Source organism: Dendrobates tinctorius, unplaced genomic scaffold (assembly GCF_039654945.1).
Source record: "Dendrobates tinctorius isolate UK_male_01 unplaced genomic scaffold, ASM3965494v1 ptg000086l, whole genome shotgun sequence".
NCBI classification, from domain to species: domain Eukaryota; kingdom Metazoa; phylum Chordata; class Amphibia; order Anura; family Dendrobatidae; genus Dendrobates; species Dendrobates tinctorius.
This window is the reverse complement of record NW_027361754.1, coordinates 46,580,058-46,602,531: the sequence shown is the minus strand read 5'-3', so window position 1 is coordinate 46,602,531 and position 22,474 is coordinate 46,580,058. Positions and strand designations below refer to the sequence as shown.

General features: G+C 49.4%; 2 protein-coding genes across 4 annotated transcripts in view; one reads left to right on the top strand and one right to left on the bottom strand.

Annotated features, from left to right (window-relative positions):
• Nucleotides 1-7,620, bottom strand: part of NOC2L (NOC2 like nucleolar associated transcriptional repressor) — a 108,997-nt gene extending 101,377 nt beyond the window's left edge. The window contains exons 1-2 of one of the 2 annotated variants that reach the window (XM_073585348.1): nucleotides 7,443-7,620; nucleotides 3,968-4,153 (exon numbers count right to left, since the gene is read on the bottom strand). In XM_073585348.1, the coding sequence (XP_073441449.1) occupies nucleotides 3,968-4,153; nucleotides 7,443-7,462 (206 nt within the window). In that variant the 5' untranslated portion in view covers nucleotides 7,463-7,620. Of the gene's footprint in view, nucleotides 1-3,967; nucleotides 4,154-4,236; nucleotides 4,516-7,442 lie in introns of those variants that run through there. The other variant, XM_073585347.1, reaches the window with a different exon arrangement.
• Nucleotides 7,621-9,645: 2,025 nt separating this feature from the next.
• KLHL17 (kelch like family member 17) overlaps nucleotides 9,646-22,474 on the top strand; it is a 102,826-nt gene continuing 89,997 nt past the window's right edge. Inside the window, exon 1 of one of the 2 annotated variants that reach the window (XM_073585345.1) lies at nucleotides 9,646-10,112. In XM_073585345.1, coding sequence (XP_073441446.1) covers nucleotides 10,011-10,112 — 102 coding nt within the window. In that variant the 5' untranslated portion in view covers nucleotides 9,646-10,010. Of the gene's footprint in view, nucleotides 10,113-17,829; nucleotides 18,110-22,474 lie in introns of those variants that run through there. The other variant, XM_073585346.1, reaches the window with a different exon arrangement.

The following is a 22,474-nucleotide window of genomic DNA, read 5'->3' as shown; positions in this document are numbered from 1 at the left end:
TTGAACACATGAATTCCTGCTCCTCCATGGAAGCGATTACCGAACGAACCGACTCCATCCGGAAGTGGCGAAGACGGACTCTCTTGTTGAGCAGCTTGAGATCCAAGATGGGTCGGACCGCCCCGTCTTTTTTCGGCACGACAAATAGGTTTGAATAAAACCCTGTAAACCGCTCCGCTTCGGGAACGGGCACAATCACCCCGGCACTGAGGAGAGAGTCGATGGCCGTAAAGAACCCCGGGATCAAAGCTGGATCTTTTGGAGGACGGGATTCGAAGAAACGATCCCGTGGAAGAGAGACGAACTCTATCTTGTATCCTGACGATACAACCTCCCTGACCCAAGCGTCCTCCACTGAGGCCAGCCAGACGTCCTTGAAGAACAGGAGTCGACCTCCCAATTGGAAGGGACCCTCGGGAGTCCGAGGATAGTCATGCTGATGTGGACCGTCCAGATCTGGGTCTGGATGGTCTGCTCTGCGAAGAGTGGGAGCACCAGGAGGGAGTGGGTCTGAAGGAAACTTTCTTCCTATCTTGGCGTGCCTGCGGTCTTTGTTGGTTGGAGGAGGTCTCCGCCGTATTGAAACGGCGGTAAGCCCGAAAGGGTCGAAACTGACGCCTTAGTGGAGGTCTGCGAGGCTTGGACTGAGGCAGGAGAGAACTCGTGCCTCCGGTGGCGTCCTTAATAATCTGGTCCAATTGGGAACAAAAAAGGCGCACTCCCTGAAAAGGCAGATTAGTAAGAGACTTTTTAGAAGACAAGTCCGCCTGCCAGGCCTTGAGCCAAATTGTCCGTCGGATTGCCACTACGTTGCTTGACGCCTGAACTGCGCAGGATGCCGCATCCACAGACGCAGAAAGCAGATAATCCCCCGCATGGGAAATCTGATTGGCGAGATCGGCCAATCGATCTGGTTGTGCTTTCTCTAGGATGCCCTGACGAAGATCCTCTGCCCAAGTAGCTATGGAATTTGCTGCCCAGGATGAAGCAAAGACTGGCCATACCGCCGTCGAAGGCGCTTCGAAGGCAGACTTCGCTAGGGATTCTATAATCCTATCATTAGAATCCTTTAGAGACGCCACGCCTGAAAGCGGGAGAACCGTGTTATTAGAAAGCCTGGACACGGGCGGATCGACCGAGGGAGAGTCAGACCAGTTGTCCGTGAGCTCTTTAGCAAACGGGTACAGAACGCCGAGACGCTTTCCTCTTTGAAAGCGTCTGGTTGGATCTTCTCTTTCCCTGGTAAAAATCTTTCCAAACTCGGAATGCAGAGGGAATACCCTGGAGGGTGTTTCCTCCCATCTGAACGAAACCTCCTGATCTGAGTATTTCGCAGGGGAGTCCGCAATGTCGAAGGCATGATGGATCGCTGCAATGAGGTTCTGTACAGTACCCTCATGTTCGCATCCTGGTCCGAATCCAGCTCTACGATCCCCTCAGATGACCTGTCCGAGAGCGCCTCACCTGACTCGGGAGAGGAGGCCCGGGAGGCTGACGAGAAGGACTATGTGGTGACATGGGGCGAGGAGAGGATTCCGGCTGGAGATCCTGCCTGGGTCTTTTGCGACTAACGCTGGCCGACTCAGATGGAACCTCTTGAGGCCTGCTGGACCCTGTAGAGGTGTCCAGGGGCAACTTATCCAGAACGGCTACTAGGGACTGAGACACACTGGTGAGGTCTGCCACTGACTGTGATAGAGACGAAGCCCAGACGGGCATGGGGGGGGGGGGTTCACTCTCACCTGGGGCCCTAGATGGCTCCTGGGCGGCGTCGGGTTGAATTGGATTGCTACAGTCCAGGCATAGGGAAGTGGACTGACCTGAGGGAAGTTTGCGATTGCAAGAAGAGCATGCAAAGAACTTGACTAGAGTGCAGGAGGGAGCCGCAGGGCTGCTACGGTCAGATTTGGAGTTAGACATAGTGAAACTTGAGGTATTGCCGGAAAGTTGGGGGACAGGAGGCAGAGGAGGGTGTCAGTCTGCAGAGCAGAGCCTACTCACAGTCCAGTGTCCTGTAAATGCTTCCAGCAAGCGCTTGCTGAGTCCCCCAATGCTGCACCACTCGTTTGGATCTGCGGAGCCCTCGATGGGGAAGAAGACGGAGTCCGGCTGACAGGCAGAAAAAATGGCGGCCGCCTGAGAAAAGCCCGGTAGAAAAGCGCGCGCTTCCTTGAGCGGACAGGGAGAAGGAAGGGGCGGGCTGACGGCAGTAAGGAGGAGGAAGATGGCGCCGCCCGCTGCCTATAGGCAGTCTAGGGGGCTGAACACCGCCCCTGGAGCGCAGAGCCCGAGGAAGAGAGCGGTGGGCGGGCTTAGAACGGGCGGAGAGAAGCCCGTCTGAGGAAGAAGGCGGGGGGGCGTGGCCGCGACGCCGAAGTTGGCCCAAACTGAAGCCGGGGCCTGTAGTAGATGCGGCAGCCGCCGTGAAGCGCGGGGCGGCGCGGAGACAGCGCCGCACTGCCACGGCGATCGCTCCTCAATGGAGCCATGACTAGCCCGGCTGCTAACCATCGCTGAAGTGCAGCCGGGGAGGATGATGGAGGCCTGACTGCAGCCCGGCTGCTGAAAAGCAATGAGATAAGTGCAGCCGGGGAATTCAGGGAAAGGAAGAGGCTGCTGAGGCCTCAGGGTCCTATACTTACCCTCTAGTCCTGCCGCTGTTCAGTGTCTTCTGGTACCTGTGGAGAGAGAGGTACCTCTATCATCCAGCCGAAGATGTCCGCGTCTCTTCCGGACCGACAGGCTCTGGTGGGCGAGTGGGTGGGAGACGGGGGACGGGGACCAGTTGGATCGCCTGACACGCGTCCGTGCTCAGGCTCTGGTCCTTCCGGGAGACCTATGAGGATACAGGGTGGCAGTTCACGCTGTACTCATAGCCTCCTTGTGGGACTACGGATGTGACTGTTCACTCTGTATCCCTCCGCAAAACCTGAAAAGAAAACGACGCACATCGAGGTAGATAAGGGTCCAATGAAAGACCCGTGTCCACCTCCTACTGACACTAAGCTAAACTGAGGAATTCCCTGCCGGTCGGTGGGGTGTACACTGCGGAGGAGGAGCTAACTTTTTTAGTGCATAGTGTCAGCCTCCTAGTGGCAGCAGCATACACCCATGGTCTTTGTGTCCCCCCATAAGGCGAACGAGAAATTTATATCAGTCTTTTTGATCGCACGTTATTGCACTTTTTGTTCGGCGGTATGAAAAATCATTTTTTTTGCTTTGTTTTTATTTTAAGGGGTTCGCTAAAGGGGTTAACTAATGGGACAGTTTTATAGGGCAGGTCGTTACGGACGCGGCGATACCAAATATGTGTACTTTTATTGTTTTTTTTTTTATTTCCAAAAAATGAATTTATTGAGGGAATTTTTTTTTTTTTAACTTTATTACATTGTCCCAGGTGGGACATCACTGTCCTGTGACAGATCGCTGAACTGTCACATCACAGATCACTGTGACAGATCAGCAGGCTTCCTCGTGCCTGCACTTTGCAGGCACTGAGGAAGCCGGCTCCCTGCAGGCCCCCGAAGGTCCCCGTTGCCATCTTGGATTTGGGGGCCTGCAGGGAAGGAGCCCCCTGCAGCAGCGCTGCACATTGCACTGCCGTGGGGGCTCAGGGAACCACAGAGGGAGCCCCCTCCCTGCCGATGCTTCCCTTTAACCCCCGGTACACCACGATTGTGTTTGATCACGGTGTGCAAGGGGTTAACGTTTCGGGGGCGGTCCATGACCGCCCCTGACACATTGTGCTGGGTGTCAGCTGTGATAATCAGCTGACACCTGGCCGCGATCAGCAACGCTCACCACGTGGACGCCGCTTATCGCTATGACGTACTATCCCGTCCCTGGGAATTAAGTCCCAGGGCACATGGACGGGATAGTACGCTTCATGGCAGAAAGGGGTTAATAATATGAACTCCAGACGGCAGAGGAGTGATAATAAGTAACATCTCGCAATATGAGCACTTACATCTTTCCATTGGTAATGGATGCGGCTTTCTCCAAGTCAGTTGTCTTCTTCTTCTTCGTCTTAAGCTTTTTTACCTTCTTGCTTTTCATCTCCTTCTTAGATACGTCGATCTCATCCTCAGCAGAGTCACCGTCTGAATCAAAGCCGGTTGTCAGGAACTCATCGACACTCAGCTGAGAAAGTTTTCTAATTCGGAGAGAAAATGCAGAGTTCACCATCAGTACAAGGGTCAGCAGAGCTTGTCACATAGGATTGGATTCAACTCGTACCAGCTATTGGAAATTATTTCAGGGTTCGTCCCGGTGGGTAGATGTGGCCCTGCACCTATAGAATAGGGCTCATGCTGCACAGGACAAAGGAGGACACCAGCAACTATAGTACAGGCCCTACCAGGGACGGAGGAGAACATCGAGCACCTATAGAACAGGCCCCACCGGGGACAGATGACGCTGCCCAGCAACTATAGAACAGGCCCTGCACCTATAGTACAGGTCCCCCAGGGGATGGAGGTGATCACCCAACACCTACAGAACGGGTTCCCGCAGCCTGGGGACGGACGAGGTCGCCCCCGCACCTATAGTACGGGCGCAGCCTGGGGACGGACGAGGTCGCCCCCGCACCTATAGTACGGGCGCAGCCTGGGGACGGACGAGGTCGCCCCCGCACCTATAGTACGGGCGCAGCCTGGGGACGGACGAGGTCGCCCCCGCACCTATAGTACGGGCGCAGCCTGGGGACGGACGAGGTCGCCCAGCACCTATAGTACGGGCGCAGCCTGGGGACGGACGAGGTCGCCCAGCACCTATAGTACGAGCGCAGCCTGGGGACGGACGAGGTCGCCCAGCACCTATAGTACGGGCGCAGCCTGGGGACGGACGAGGTCGCCCCCGCACCTATAGTACGGGCGCAGCCTGGGGACGGACGAGGTCGCCCCCGCACCTATAGTACGGGCGCAGCCTGGGGACGGACGAGGTCGCCCCCGCACCTATAGTACGGGCGCAGCCTGGGGACGGACGAGGTCGCCCCCGCACCTATAGTACGGGCGCGGCCTGGGGACGGACGAGGTCGCCCCCGCACCTATAGTACGGGCGCAGCCTGGGGACGGACGAGGTCGCCCCCGCACCTATAGTACGGGCGCAGCCTGGGGACGGACGAGGTCGCCCCCGCACCTATAGTACGGGCGCGGCCTGGGGACGGACGAGGTCGCCCAGCACCTATAGTACGGGCACGGCCTGGGGACGGAGGAGGGCGCCCCGCACCTATAGTACGGGCACGGCCTGGGGACGGAGGAGGGCGCCCCGCACCTATAGTACGGGCACGGCCTGGGGACGGAGGAGGGCGCCCCGCACCTATAGTACGGGCACAGCCTGGGGACGGAGGAGGGCGCCCCGCACCTATAGTACGGGCGCAGCCTGGGGACGGACGAGGTCGCCCCCGCACCTATAGTACAGGCGCAGCCTGGGGACGGACGAGGTCGCCCCCGCACCTATAGTACGGGCGCAGCCTGGGGACGGACGAGGTCGCCCCCGCACCTATAGTACGGGCGCAGCCTGGGGACGGACGAGGTCGCCCCCGCACCTATAGTACGGGCGCAGCCTGGGGACGGACGAGGTCGCCCAGCACCTATAGTACGGGCGCAGCCTGGGGACGGACGAGGTCGCCCAGCACCTATAGTACGAGCGCAGCCTGGGGACGGACGAGGTCGCCCAGCACCTATAGTACGGGCGCAGCCTGGGGACGGACGAGGTCGCCCCCGCACCTATAGTACGGGCGCAGCCTGGGGACGGACGAGGTCGCCCCCGCACCTATAGTACGGGCGCAGCCTGGGGACGGACGAGGTCGCCCCCGCACCTATAGTACGGGCGCAGCCTGGGGACGGACGAGGTCGCCCCCGCACCTATAGTACGGGCGCGGCCTGGGGACGGACGAGGTCGCCCCCGCACCTATAGTACGGGCGCAGCCTGGGGACGGACGAGGTCGCCCCCGCACCTATAGTACGGGCGCAGCCTGGGGACGGACGAGGTCGCCCCCGCACCTATAGTACGGGCGCGGCCTGGGGACGGACGAGGTCGCCCAGCACCTATAGTACGGGCACGGCCTGGGGACGGAGGAGGGCGCCCCGCACCTATAGTACGGGCACGGCCTGGGGACGGAGGAGGGCGCCCCGCACCTATAGTACGGGCACGGCCTGGGGACGGAGGAGGGCGCCCCGCACCTATAGTACGGGCACAGCCTGGGGACGGAGGAGGGCGCCCCGCACCTATAGTACGGGCGCAGCCTGGGGACGGACGAGGTCGCCCCCGCACCTATAGTACAGGCGCAGCCTGGGGACGGACGAGGTCGCCCCCGCACCTATAGTACGGGCACAGCCTGGGGACGGACGAGGTCGCCCAGCACCTATAGTACGGGCACAGCCTGGGGACGGAGGAGGGCGCCCCGCACCTATAGTACGGGCACAGCCTGGGGACGGAGGAGGGCGCCCCGCACCTATAGTACGGGCGCAGCCTGGGGACGGACGAGGTCGCCCCCGCACCTATAGTACGGGCACAGCCTGGGGACGGACGAGGTCGCCCCCGCACCTATAGTACGGGCGCAGCCTGGGGACGGACGAGGTCGCCCAGCACCTATAGTACGGGCACAGCCTGGGGACGGAGGAGGGCGCCCCGCACCTATAGTACGGGAACAGCCTGGGGACGGAGGAGGGCGCCCCACACCTATAGTACGGGCACAGCCTGGGGACAGAGGAGGGCCCCCAGCACCTATAGTACGGGCACAGCCTGGGGACGGAGGAGGGCGCCCCGCACCTATAGTACGGGCACAGCCTGGGGACGGAGGAGGGCGCCCCGCACCTATAGTACGGGCACAGCCTGGGGACGGAGGAGGGCCCCCAGCACCTATAGTACGGGCACAGCCTGGGGACGGAGGAGGGCCCCCAGCACCTATAGTACGGGCACAGCCTGGGGACGGAGGAGGGCCCCCAGCACCTATAGTACGGGCACAGCCTGGGGACGGAGGAGGGCCCCCAGCACCTATAGTACGGGCACAGCCTGGGGACGGAGGAGGGCGCCCCACACCTATAGGACGGGCACAGCCTGGGGACGGAGGAGGGCGCCCCACACCTATAGTACGGGCACGGCCTGGGGACGGAGGAGGGCGCCCCGCACCTATAGTACGGGCACGGCCTGGGGACGGAGGAGGGCGCCCCGCACCTATAGTACGGGCCCCGCACTTCTCATATTACAGCAGGATTCCAGGAAAACTGCAGCATTGTTACAATTTTGGATAATGGCAATGAGAGGACGACACCAAAACCAGTGACCAAGGCGGCGACCAACACGTGGGGAGAAAACAGAGGCTGGACAGAGACAGAAAGCTGTGAGGTCCAAAGCACACATCTACCGCCCGATATCTGGCCGACCTCCGCCATTAGCCCTTACAATCGCCATTAATGTCGGCCTCTCCGGCCGGCACTCACCTCTTCCCGGACGCCGCCATGCTTTTTCGTTTTACTCCTCCACGACAAACGTGCTCTGTAGTGATGTGTCGTTCGTGAACGATCCGATACAAAGAGCCGGCTCCCTGCTGTGAACGAAATGAGCCGGCTCTGCAGGGTGAATGAGCCGTTTTGTTTTTTTCTGGCGCCTGGAAGCAGTGAATCCTGACTGTGACTCATCTGGGGGGAGGAGATGTGGATAAATGCACGTGAGTTAACCCTTCAGTCCCAAATCTATCCTGCCAGTTCCTGCATGGCATATATGGTGTGTGACTGTGTAAGAGGAGGGACGCAGCACATCATCATCATCATCTGCAATGACCTGTGCGTTACCTTTAGGCCACGTTCACATGATCAGTATGTGGTCAGTATTTTACATCAGTATTTGTAAGCCAAAATCAAGAGAGGAGCAATCAGAGGAAAAGTATAATAGAAACCCGTCACCCCTTCAGCATTTATCACCCACTCCTGGTTTTGGCTTACAGATAATGTGAAATACTGACCAAATACTGATAGTGTGACCGTAGCCTAAAGGCCCTTTTACATTTAGCGATGCACCAGCGATCCAACCAGCGATCCGACCCGGTCAGGATCGCTGGTGCATCGCTAAATGATCGCTAGTGAGCTGTCACACAGGCAGACCTCACAGCGATGCAGCAGCGACGCAGCGCACGATACTCACCTTTCACACACAGCGATCCTGGCGTCCTCCCGCCCGCCTCCACGCGTCGCTCGTCGTCACAGCAGGAAGCCCCAGCAGGAAGCGGACGACGAGAAATGGAGCCGGACATTCTCGCGCGATCAGCGATGAGCAGCGGGGGAGCCGGTCGCTGGTAAGTATCACACATAGCGATATCGCTATAACGTCACAAAACCAGTGACGTTTTAGCGATATTGCTAGCGATATCGCTTAGTGTAAAACCCCCTTTAGTCCCAAATAAAGATCTACTTTCCTGGCCCCTCATCCCTGGCGTATACATACAGTATATGGTCTGTGCAGGAGGAGAGGCTCCGCACATTGTTTGGTGTATCATCTCATAGTGTTAGGCCAGGTTCACATTGTGTTTATGACCCTGCGATCACCGGGATCGTTACATAGCGGCACTAACGCTGTAACGGACTAGGTAGCGCCCCCATTGGCCACAATGCTACTAACGCATCCAACATCGGCCTGATGCGTTACTTCATGGCGCCCCCTGGAGCGCGGTCTGCAGCATTTGTGGGCGCGTCATGAAGTAACGCATCAGGCCGATGTTGGATGCGTTAGTAGCATTGTGGCCAATGGGGGCGCTACCTCATCCGTTACAGCGTTAGTTCCGCAGGGCCGGCCCGAGAGATTACGGCGCCCTAGGCGAAACTATTTTGTTGCGCCCCTACTATTCTTGGCAGTAGATGAAAACTTGGGATATAAATTTAGGAGCAAAATAAACCACAACAACAATGATTAATTAACTCTCTCCTAACTCTTTAATCTTCTGAGAAGTTGTATAGGACAAATATATACAAAGTAATCAATAACACAAAACAAAAACGACAATAGGTAATTAAAATTTTTGTTTCCTTGCCTTTTTTTTTTAAAAGGATGACACTAAGTCACCGAGATTAATTTGTTTAGCAACTTCAGATTCTATCGAAATTGTTGCCAACCCAACCAACCTCTCTTGCGTCATATTTGCCCTTGAATATGTACACTTTTCTTTCCATCCCTAAAACTTTTTGCCTTTTGAAAAGATTTTTTATAATTTTTTCTATTTTTTCTCTGGCTCCCCCTTTGGGTCGGCGCCCTAGGCGGCCGCCTAGTTCGCCTATACGTTCGGGCCGGCCCTGTAGTGCCGCTATGTAACAATCCCGTTGAACGCAGGGCCATAAACGCAATGTGAACCTGACCTAACACTATTAGAAGATGATATACCAATGTGCGGAGCCTCTCCTCCTGCACAGACCATACACTGTATGTATATGCCAGGGATGAGGGGCCAGGAAAGTGCAGCTTTATTTGGGACTAAAGGTAACGCACAGATCATTGCAGATGATGATGATGATGATGTGCTGCGTCCCTCCTCTTACACATAGTCACACACCATATATGCCATGGAGGAACTGGCAGGATATATTTGGGACTGAAGGGTTAACTCGCGTGCATTTATCCACATCTCCTCCTCTCCTGACTGCTCCTCCCCCCAGATGAGTCACAGTCAGGATTCACTGCTTCCAGGCGCCAGAAAAAAAAAAAAACGGCTCATTCACCCTGCAAAGCCGGCTCATTTCGTTCACAGCAGGGAGCTGGCTCTTTGTATCAGATCGTTCACGAACGACACAAATACAGACAATTTCCGTTGTATCTGCTCCCATCATGTTCCCTGATGTCCTTCTATGCAGACAGAAAGCTTTATAGATGGCTACAATGTATCCATGTGCAACATCCTACCACTTAACCCCTTGCTGCAGTCATCCCCAGCCCCCACCTTCCCTCTGACAACACTTCTTGGCCACTGATCATGGTGTGTGTGGCTGCCAAGTGTCCTAAATATAGATGCTGATTTGTGATCCATGGACTGGAGATCATGCTATATACAGACTGGAGTGATTGTATCCACGAAGCCCCTGAGATCTGCCTTCATGAACTTGCTGTGGTGGTCTAGTGCGGAGAGGGTGAGTACCTGATATGTGTGCAAAAAAAGCTTAGCGAAGTTCTGTCCATGTAAAAAATAGTAATGGATGGAAGCAATAATGCATTTCTGCACATACAGGGCATTTGTGCTACTCCGACATGGACTGGCCCTCAGGAGAGCAGGGGAATCCTCCGGTAGGCCTCCCTTGTGAAGGATTGCTAATAAGTAGTGCTATTACACTTGATTCATAATTTGCAGAAAAATGTATAATCTAATAATTTATTCAACAAGCTAGCCAAGTCAATATTACATAGAAGCATAAAAGACATTTGTGTACTAGGGTCAGGTTATTTTTACATGTAACCGAACAGCGGTCCCCAAGAATCCATGTTACTGGTGGGTCTTGGCCAACCCGGTCCGGCTCTGGAGCTGCTACTGACCACTCATGAGAAAGGAGAATATAATTAGTGATAAGTGATCCTGGTAACTTTGCCACTACAGTCACATCAATAATATTTTGTAATATTGTGATCTACAATATGTAAAAAAAAGAAAAAAATAATGCACGACCCTCCGGAAAGTATAGACCCATATTTATTAAGTGTGTCATAACCTGTGCCAAATCACTCCAGCTCCGTCAGGGCACCAGAGATCCTCCTTTGGAAACGATTGGCACAGGAAAAAAAAAACACAAAACATTTCGTCCACATGGAGCCATTATCAAGCCATTAAAAGAAGTGGCCGTCTGATGCCCTGGTTCCTGGATTACTCCATATTTATCAAATGTGGCCCATTATAGGGGTTGTCCAGCCTTAGGCTACAAGTCTGCAGTCATTGTATGTCCCTTCAGACTTGTGAATCGTCACTGTGCCGCCGGGAACGGTAGGAGCATGACCACTTGTATGTGATTTGCATACTTCTGGCCACATTTCGACTAGTCTTGCCGAGCTTCGCTCAATTCACTTGTGTTGAGCTAGGCTGCACCCGACTAGTCTGCTTGTGACCAAGCCCGTGCAGATGAGGGGTCTGCTGATGCCAGCACAAACTTCAGCTGGATGTGCATCTTTGGGTTTGTGTGCTGCACCACATGCTGCCGGCTAATCAAAGTCCAGCAGCTGACATCGGTGTGTATGTGTCTGGGAATGCATGGCAGTGACGTCATGCACTCCCGTCACTTGCACGGTGATGTCAGCTGCCGGCGGGATAAGGTGAGTATAATAATTATTTTTCTCTGTATTAAAGAACATCGGCAGAATGGGGGACATATATACCAGGATGAGGTCAGGATGGGGACATATATACCATGATGGGGGACATATATACCGGGATGGGGCCAGGATGGGCACATACAGTGCCTTGCGAATGTATTCGGCTCCCCGGAACTTTTCAACCTTTTGCCACATATCATGCTTCAAACATAAAGATACCAAATGTAATTTTTTGGTGAAGAATCAACAACAAGTGGGACACAATTGTGAAGTTGAACGAAATTTATTGTTTATTTTAAATTTTTGTGGAAATTCAAAAACTGAAAAGTGGGGCGTGCAATATTATTCTTCCCCTTTACTTTCAGTGCAGCAAACTCACTCCAGAAGTTCATTGTGGATCTCTGAATGATCCAATGTTGTCCTAAATAACTAATGATGATAAATATCCACCTGTGTGTAATCAAGTCTCCGTATAAATACACCTGCTCTGTGATAATCTCATGGTTCTGTATGAAGCACAGAGAGCATCATGAAGACCAAGGAACACAACAGGCAGATCCGTGATACTGTTGTGAAGAAGTTTAAAGCCGGATTTAGATACAAAATGATTTCCAAAACTTTAAACATCCCCAGGAGCACTGTGCAAGCGATCATATTGAAATGGAAGAAGTATCATACCACTGCAAATCTACCAAGACCCGACCGTCCCTCTAAACTTTCATCTCAAACAAGGAGAAGACTGATCAGAGATGCAGCCAAGAGGCCCATGATCACTCTGGATGAACTGCAGAGATCTACAGCTGAGGTGGGACAGTCTGTCCATAGGACAACAATCAGTTGTACACTGCACAAATCTGGCCTTTATGGAAGAGTGGCAAGAAGAAAGCCATTTCTCAAAGATATCCATAAAAAGTGTCGTTTAAAGTTTGCAACAAGCCACCTGGGAGACACACCAAACGTGGAAGAAAGTGCTCTGGTCAGATGAAACCAAAATCGAACTTTTTGGCAACAATGACAAACGATATGTTTGGCTTAAAGGCAACACAGCTCATTACCCTGAACACACCATCCCCACAGTCAAACATGGTGGTGGCAGCATCATGGTTTGGGCCTGCTTTCCTTCAGCAGGGACAGGGAAGATGGTTAAAATTGATGGGAAGATGGATGGAGCCAAATACAGGACCATTCTTGAAGAAAACCTGTTGGAGTCTGCAAAATACCTGAGACTGGGACGGAGATTTGTCTTCCAATAAGACAATGATCCCAAACATAAAGCAAAATCTACAATGGAATGGTTCACAAATAAACGTATCCAGGTGTTAGAATGGCCAAGTCAAAGTCCAGACCTGAATCCAATCGAGAATCTGTGGAAAGAGCTGAAAACTGCTGTTCACAATCGATCTCCATCAAACCTCACTGAGCTCAAGCTGTTTGCCAAGGAAGAATGGGCAAAAATTTCAGTCTCTCGATGTACAAAACTGATAGAGACATACCCCAAGCGACTTGCAGCTGTAATCGCAGCAAGAGGTGGTGCAACAAAGTATTAAATTAAAGGGGCTGAATAATATTGCATGCCGTACTTTTCAGTTTTTGAATTTCCACAAAATTTTAAAAAACCAATAAATTTCGTTCAACTTCACAATTGTGTCCCACTTGTTCATTCTTCACCAAATATTTACATTTGGTATCTTTATGTTTGAAGCATGATATGTGGGAAAAGGTTCAAAAGTTCCAGGGGGCCGAATGCTTTTGCAAGGCACTGTGTATACAAGGATGGGCACATGTATAGCAGAATGGGGGACACATATACTAGTATGAGGTCAGGATGGGAGACGATATATACCAGGATGGGGAACATATATGCCCGAATGGGGGACACATATACCAGGATGGGGTCAGGATGGGCACACATATACCAGGATGGGGGCATATATACCAGGATGTGCCCAAGATGGGGGACATTACTACATAATGGGGGAGGGGGTGCAACTTGTATGTCCCTATATGATTTAGAACTCTACATGGGCCCATATATCTGACCAACAGGTTCTAATCTTGCACCAGGCCCATCGGACTCTAGTAGTTACACCACTGCAAATCACATACCTGCAGTCACACATCTTCTGCCAATCAGTGCCCGCTGATCGCCTGCAGCCTTCATATGTACATCTAGTGGAACTCTGAGTGCTGAAGTCGGTCAGTGGCTGCTGATAGGCTGCAGTGATCATGTGACATAATATTGCTGGCACAGTGCTGGTCAGGGTAGTAAGTATATGGGGATTTCTGTTATGTGGGAGAACCTTTTCAACAAATTTTACGTTGGTTTTTTTTTTTTTTTTTTGCACTTTTACCTCTCCATTGTCGAGATATTAGCAATCAAAGGTTTTATATATAATGAGTTAATTTTTAAGTCCAAGTGGGTGTTATCACCAGAATCCTGTACTTCTCCTTGTGTGAGTTATCTGATCACACCCACTCAGACTTAACAATAGTTAACTCATCTGGTGCCAAATACTTTGCTAATATCTCCATCATGGAGAAAAAAAAAAATAAAAAATTATTCCACTGTGCAGCTGCTACTACATGGTGTAGAAAATCGGGCCCTGGATTATATTGCAAACAAATCAGTATTCTGGGGCCCGCTGTCTTATTAAATAAAACCGGCAGCCCCACATTGGTGATGGATCCTCTTTAGTAGATGTTATTCAGTAGAGGAAAACCACTGCAATCATACATCTGGCCCAAATCATAGCAGTGTCCTTTTTTAGATACAAGTGAGAGAACAATGTGTCAGATGTCACAAGTAAATGCTATATATTTTTTTTTTTTTTTAACTCAAATTGTAACTTTTATTGCTGGCAAAAAATGATTGCAAACCACAAAGTGTCTCCCACTGCCTTTTGTTATCATCTCACAGATATTATAAGTTGATCATTTTTCTTTTAAAAGGATCTGTCAGTAGGATCAACCCTCCTATATCTATATGGGCGTGCAGGTCATAGGAAGCTGAATAAAATGATATCTTGATATCTGCAATCCGATGTCTTAGGCTGTGTGCCCACGTTGCGTTTTTTAAGCGTTTTTGCCTCTTTTTTCTCGCAAACGCATCCCCATGCGTATAGTGGTAAAATCCGTAGCATGTCCATTATTTCTGCATAGGATTGCATTGAAACGCTCACTTTACGCATGTGGCTATGCCCACCATGTGTAAAGTGAGCGCTTCATGTGCGGATGGTACCCACGGTGTGGAGGAGAGGAGACTGTCCTCCATGCCCTGGGTACCATATCCCTGTAAAAAATAGAATTACAATACAAAATCTGGATATTCTTACCTTCTGATGCCCCCCGGAGCTCTCCCGCCTCTCAGGCACGCTGCCAGCATCTTCCGGTCTCAGGGATGCTTTGCGCGAATCACCCCAGATGACGTCATGGTCGCGTGACCGCTACGTCATCTGAGGTGATTCTCGCAAAGCATCCCTGGGAACGGAGCTTGCTGGCAGCGTCGCTGAGGGCCGGGGGCTGCCAGAAGGTGAGTATATCCCTATTTTTTATCTTTTCATTATTTTTTACATTCTATCTTTTACTATTGATTCTGCATAGGCAGCCTCAATAGTAAAAAGGTGGTCACACTTGTCAAACATTATGCTTGACAAGTGCGGCCAACCTGTCAATCACCTTTCCAAGCGATGCTTCAAATTGTTTGGAGAGTGCAAGCTAAAAACGCTTCCAAAACGCTTGTGTTTTGCGGGAAAATGCATGAGAATTCCGCATGCGTTTAACCCACAGCAGGGACTTGCAGAAATGCTGCGGACATTTCCGCAGAATTTCCGCAATGTGGGCACATAGCCTTATTCCCAAGAAATCCACATTTTTCTTAATACAGTGAGTTGCAAATGTATTCAACCCCTTGATATTTTTCCTGTTTTGCTACCTCACAACCTTGAATTTTTTAGAGTTTGCATCCGTTCATGTAAAGAACATGCCTACAACTGTGAATATTTGGAATTCTTTTTTTCTTTGTGTGAAGCAACGACAAATAGGACAAAATAACTGAAAGCTTCACTGTGCATAACTATTCAATTCAGTACTTTGCAGAGCATCCTTTTTCGGCAGTTAGAGTTGCAAGTCACTTTGGATAAGTCTCTATGAGCTTTCCACATCTTGCCACTGGAATTTTTGCCCATTCCTCAAGGAAACCTGCTCGAGCTCCTTCAAGTTAGATGGTTTCCTCTGGTGAACAGCAATCTTCAAGTCTTGGCACAGTTTCACATTTGCATTAAAGTCTGGGCTGTGACTCGGCAACTCCAAAACATTTACATGTTTAACGCCCTAGCTCGCCTTGTTCCTCGGATTACTTCTGATGGTGAAGACGCCAGGGCCGCTACCTTGCCTTAGCTCCTGAATCCACCTTCAGTCTGTACCCTTTCCCCATCCAGGGAAGAGGGGAGTAGTAGTGTACTGTAATACACCAACCAGACTAACAAGGTAATACGAACAGGGGTAACAAAAAATACCAAACATACAAATATACTCACTCAGACAACTGAGGAATGCATCGGGGAGTGGAAGATTGAGTTAAGTAGGAAAAGAAAGGGAATTATGACACACACTGATAACCTAGCAACAGTAACAGATAAATCCACCAAACGCCATCTCCAATAATAGCCAACAACCTCCAGCCATGCATCAAAGCCTAACTCTGACAATGAGTGCTAGCCAGGGCCCAGATTATATAAGAGATGGGAGTGGCTTCAGGAGATCTCAACAGAGCATATTAACCCCTGCGCTGCCAAAATAAATTTACACCATTTAATAAGAAGTTGCAATGCTTCTAGCCAGTGCAGGAGTAGGAGAAATCAGACGCTGCAGTCTCCTGGCTCCTCTATGTCACGGTAAACCCGTTACAGTTGCTCTATCAGTATGCTATGGTTCATTGTCTTGTTTGAAGGTGAACCTCTGTCCCAGTATCAAATCACTGCCAGACTGAAGAAGGTATTACTCAAGAATATCCCTGTATTTTACATCATGCATCTTCCCCTTTATTCTCACCATTTTTCCTGTCCTTGCTGCAGAAAAACATCCCCACAGTATGATGCTTCCACCATCATGTTTCACGGTGAGGATGGTGTCCTTTGGGTAATGTGTTGGTTTGGCGCCAGAAATAGCGTTTACCTTGCTGGCCAAAAAAAGTTCAACTTTGATCTCCTCTGACCACAACACCTTCCTCCATACATTTGGGGAGTCTTCCACATCTTTTGGAAAACTCAAAATGAGCCTTACAATTTTTGTGTGTAAGAAAAGGCTTTTTTCTGCTCACTCTTTCGTAAAGGTCACCTCTATGGAGTGTACGGCTAATTGTGGTCGTATGGATAGATAATCCAGTCTCAGGGAATTCTGCAAATTCTTCAGGGTTACCTTGGTCTCTCTGCTGTGTCACTGATTAATGCCCTCCTTTCCTGGGCTGAGAGTTTTGGTGGCAGGTTCTCTCTGGGCAGGTTTATTGTGGTACCATGTTCTTTCCCTTTGATGATAATGGATTTGATGGTGCTGCGGGGCATCATCGGAGATTGAGATATTTTTATGACCCATCCGTGACTTGTACTTCTCAATAACTTTGTCCCTCACTTGTTTGGAGATCTCCTTGGTCTTCATGGTGTTGTTTGGAGATCTTCTTGGTCTTCATGGTGTTGTTTGGATATCTCCTTGATCTTCATGGTGGTGTTTAGAGATCTCCTTGGTCCTTGTTATATTTTAACAATTGCAGAAAGGACAATGGGATGATACATTCATTTGTATTTTAGGCAAAAAATGTGTCATCTTTATCTTTAAGCCTTTTAGAGATCATTTAATCTTCGACTTGCTTAATTGTTCACAGTAACAATGATTAATCAAGGGTATCCAAACTTTTGCATGCCACTATAACGTGCACTAGCTACAACATATGAGGAACTGCACAAATGGTTAAGCACGGCACCTGCTATAGCAAACAGTGACTGCCCCATCTATACATACACGCTATAGAAGCAGCACACATCTCTTAAGGTAGCACCGTCACATGTAGATGTAGCAGTATGCGGCTGCATCAGTGACACAATAGCACCTATACACAGGGGCTGACATATCATTGGTGCCCAAGAAGTGAAGGGGGCCACCACCACCTCCAAAGCAGGTGGAATTGTGCATGATGATGAGATATTGGACTGCACAGGGCCCTTTTCTGTCTGTGTCCGCCAGTGTCTATACACATCGTATCCAATAATTGCACAGATATTTAAGGTAGTGCTGTGTTCACAGGTCTGATATTTAAGGTTGCACTGCCAAGTTCCCAGTCTCAGCATGCAGCAGCAGCTCTGATATATAAGGCTGCTCTCACACCACGGCTTGTGATCCTATTGGCTGCTTCATTTCCATGGCTTCTTCCCATTTGATAAATGAGACATTTCGGTGACATTTAGAGGATATAACATGCACAATACCCGGAATCCCCCCCCACTCCCATCCTGCTGCTTGGTAAACCGGTTGCAGTAGCTCATTAGGGAGGAGCGTCCTTAAAAGCATCCAAGCACCCGGTTGGTTCATATTTGCGTCAGTTTCAGCCCATGACAATTTAGTATTCTGGAGAGGTGTTTTTTTTCTTTTTTTTTCCAGGATAATGACAAAGAACTGGTTTGCTCCCGGCCCTGGCATCCAAAGTTAAGCAGCCTGATCTGTGCACAGAGGCATTATCAGCTCCCCCCTCTGTGTGCTGGGTCTGATGAAGTGGCCAGCATGAGTGCAGGGCATCCAGGCATCTTCCCATCATAAGATCTGCACCTACAGCCATATGTCTGTGAGTATCCACCACATCATTGCTGCTGGCATCAGGGGAGGGCAAGCTCATGTCTGTTTCCTGTGCCTTCCCTATGGACAAAGCCTGGAGACTTTATCTCTGCCATCTGCATGCTACAATATTACTTTCATGCCCACATAGGAAACTATGAGATAATGTCACAATTTTGCATTTTTGTAATTTTTTTTTTTTTTTTTGCATTAACGACGTGTAATGATATGCAATCCTCATCAAATATGTTACAATGGGTGACAGTATTTTTTTGGCACTAGGTCTGATTTGTGTACAAGGGCCCAGACTTGTGGTAGGACTGCAGTTCTTTAGGAGTGCTGCAGTGACAGCCAAGACAAGGACTGCAATGGAGCAGAATCCAGGAGGAAATTCAGCCCTAGTGCAGATGTTGTTTGGTTGTTTTTAGATACATATTATATCTTAGTATTGACCTATTTGGAACAAAGTATCATTCCGAACACAGAACTGTGCATGTTTCCAGGTGAGGATGTTCTAATAAAACAATGTATCAGCAGAGGATAGGTAGACATCTGCTGATGCTGTGATCAGGGCCCCGAAAAAAGGGTAAAGGACAGTGTGGTCTGTATCCTGCGGGCTGGCAGGAGTGCCGGGGGGACAATTAGTTTAGTTAATAGTCCATAGTTGGAGGGAAGGTTCCTGCATGGTGGGGCAGTAAGCTTCCATCCTACTAAGTTGAATGGTTTTGTTATTTTTTAATTTTGCAAGCTGGCCCGAATGATGGATAATCTGACCTTGTGCAATTCACCTGTCCTTAGACCTATGCTGCTCCATGCAAGTTGTCTGTAGCTCTGCATTGCAGCCAGTGTCGGACTGGGGTGGCAAGGGCCCTCCAGTAACATTGACTTGGGGGGGCCCTCTGTTTAGCTTCATGCAAATATTTTGTTACCCTCTTTCACAAATTTGCTTGTAAACTAGGTAATTTGTTGAATAAATGATGAGATCTTGCTTTTGTCTGTACACAGTGAATTAATGTATTGACCAATAACTGCTCATGTTGGGTATAAGTGGCTTACTCTGGCATAGGGGCCCACCAGAGGATTTTCCTATTCTCCTGTCGGCCAGTCCGAGCCTAATTGCAGCCCTACTGAGCCACGCGAATTGTTAGTCGTGCCACACAGAATATTGATACATAGTTGTTGAGATCTAAAGGGCTGTCACATTGTAGAAGGATCAACTTTATTCTCATTTGCACAAGGAAAGACTAGAAGCAATGGGATGAAACTGAATGGGAGGAGACACAGATTAGATATTAGAAAAAACTTTTTGACAGTTAGAGTGATCAATGAGTGGAACAAGCTGCCACGAGAAGTGGTGAGTTCTCCTTCAATGGAAGTCTTCAAACAGAGGCTGGACAGACATCTTTCTGGGATGATTTAGCGAATCCTGCTTTGAGCAGGGGGTTGGACCAGATGGCCCAGGAGGTCCCTTCCAACTCTACGATTCTATGATTCTAGATGGCTGAAGTCAATACGTAAGCCCTGGTCATTTTACTGTTGCATTATTATGTTCCTTTGCGTTGACTTTTTTGATGTATTATTTTTGTCCAATCTGGGATCCAACAAAAATTTTACTCAGCAGTTTTTGAGGAGCGTAGTAGTGACGAGCAAATGTGCTCAGATAAGGCATTATCCGAGCATATTCTTGTGCTAGCCGAGTGTCTTAGGCGTACTAAGATAATAATATGTTCCAGTCCCTACGACTGCCTCCTAACTCCACAGGTATTGTTCTACCCTTGTACTAAGCTACAAGAAGACAAGTGTGGGATAACTTAGTTTATATAAGAGAAGGAGGGGTTGTCCGCTTGAGGACAATTTTTGTTTTCTTGTAATTGGGTTTAATTAAAAATGTGGCACTGTTTGCTTTTTCTACCTCTGTATTGCATTGTCTATTGATGGATGCAGAATGGGTTTACTTGGAATTCTTCAGTGAGCTCGTTCTGACAGACCAGATGTAGAGTACCTAACTCTTTTATCTGTCTTTTTCTGAGCTCCTGTCAGCTGATTTATGACCAAAGAACACATCAATGATGAATATGCAGATAAACAAAGTAGCCTTTAAAAGTCAAACGTTGTAAAATTTTTAATTAAACCCAATTGAAAAAAATGTTTTGTTTGTTTTTTTTCCCCAATATACATGCATTTATTTAAAAGAAAAAAAAATCTCTGCGGTAAACATCCTGAACATATGGGGAAAATAAAAACATTTTTGGAAAATTTGTGCATGTAGGTGCCAAAGAAATCCTTTATAATTTGAACAATTTGCTTTTTAGTGACCTGGTTGCAAAAGTTTAGGCACACTGCACGGTTTTACCTAGTAGCACCCCCTTTTGAAAGTATCACTGCTTGGAAACGCTTTTTGTAGCCAGCCTAACAATTCCTGTTTGAGGCATTTTCATCCATTCTTCCTTGGAAAATTCTTCCAGTTCTGTGAGATTCCTGGGTCATCTTGCATCCTCTGCTATTTTGAGGTTTAAGTACAGATTTTCAATGCTGTTCAGATTAGGGGACTGTGAGGGCCATTGTAAAACCTTCAGCTTGCACCTTTTGAGGTCGTCTATTGTGGATTTTGACGTGTGTTTAGGATCATTATCCATTTGTAGAACCATTCTTCTTATTAACGTCAGCTTTTTTACAGATGGTGTAATGTTTACATCAAGAATGTGTTGAAATCCATTCTTCCCCTCTACCCATGAAATGTTTCTTGTGCCATTGGCTGAAACACAATCTCAAAGTATGATTGACCCACACAATGCTTAATGGTTGACGAGATGTACTTTTCCTGAAATTCTGTGCCCTTTCTTCTCCACACATACCTTTGATCATTGTGGCCACATAGTTCTATTTTAACCTCATCAGGCTTGTTTAGATGTCCTTTTGCATACTTCTGTTGTTGAAATTTATGGTGAGGACGCAGGAGAGGTTTTCTTCTGATCACTCTTCCATAAAGGCCATATTTGTGCAGGTGTCTCTGAAGAGTTTAACAATTTGCCACAGCTCCAGAGTCTGCTAAATCTTTCTGAAGATCTTTTGCAGTCAAACAGGGATTTTGATTTCCTTCTCTAGAAATCCTATGAGTAGCTCTCACTGAAATTTTGCTTGGTCTTTCAGACATTATCTTGACCTTCACTATTCCTGCTAACTGCCATTTCTAAATTATATTTTGAGCTGAGGAAAGGGTAACTTTAAAAAGTTTAGCTTTTTTATTATAGCCTTTCCTGCTTTGTGGGCCTCCACTATTTTCATTTTCAGAGTGCTAGGCAGTTGCTTAGAAGAACCCATGGCTGCTGTTTTTTGGCACAAGGATAGAGGAGGCTGTGTTTTAATAAAGCTGGGACATTTGCATCACCTGGCCTTTCCTAAAGACAAAAGTAAACAAGTCATAGCCCTAACAGGCTATTTAAAGGCCCTTTTACATTTAGCGATGCACCAGCGATCCGACGAGCGATCCGACCCGGTCAGGATCACTGGTGCATCGCTAAATGATCGCTAGTGAGCTGTCACACAGGCAGACCTCACAGCGATGCAGCAGCGACGCAGCGCACGATACTCACCTTTCACACACAGCGATCCTGACGTCCTCCCGCCCGCATCCAGCGTCGCTCGTCGTCACAGCAGGAAGCCCAGCAGGAAGCTGACGACGAGAAATGGAGCCGCCCGATCTCGCGCGATCACCGCACAAAACCGGTGACGTTTTAGCGATATTGCTAGCGATATCGCTTAGTGTAAAACCCCCTTAAGTCTGAAACCTTGGTCAAAGTTATCTGAGCAAACAAATCATCAAGAGAGCTCAATTTTCTTTTTGATTTTTTTTTTTTTAAATGACATTTATATATATATATTGTGGTGTAGTGACCACTGTGTCCACTAGGGGGCGCTGTGTGGGTATCCTAGGACATGCGTATAAGCATTTCCTGTGTCCTGATATGTGTATAATGCTGAATGATCGTAATGTATCTCAAGGTGGGTGGCCTTGAGATGAAGACTTGTGTATGTGTTGATCAGCAGTGATACTGCTGAGGTTTCGTGCCAATGGGTTAGGGAGGGCTACCTACAAATCCACACAGGGGTGTGGCTAGAACGCCATAGTAAAGAATGTATGAATGCTTGTAGGATCTGTGATGAGGTCATAGCCATGTGACCCGGTGGGCGTGGCTACGGACCATATAAGGTGGCCAGGGTAGGTCACATGGGTGAATGCTGGTCCGTATGAAAGGTCTCGTCTGGGCTGACGTGAGACCGATTTGAAGGAAGATGGGTCTGCCGTCCTGTACACGTGAGACGTGTGTGTGAGAGTTCCCTGGAGGGAATGAATGTCTGCAGTGAGCTGAAGCAG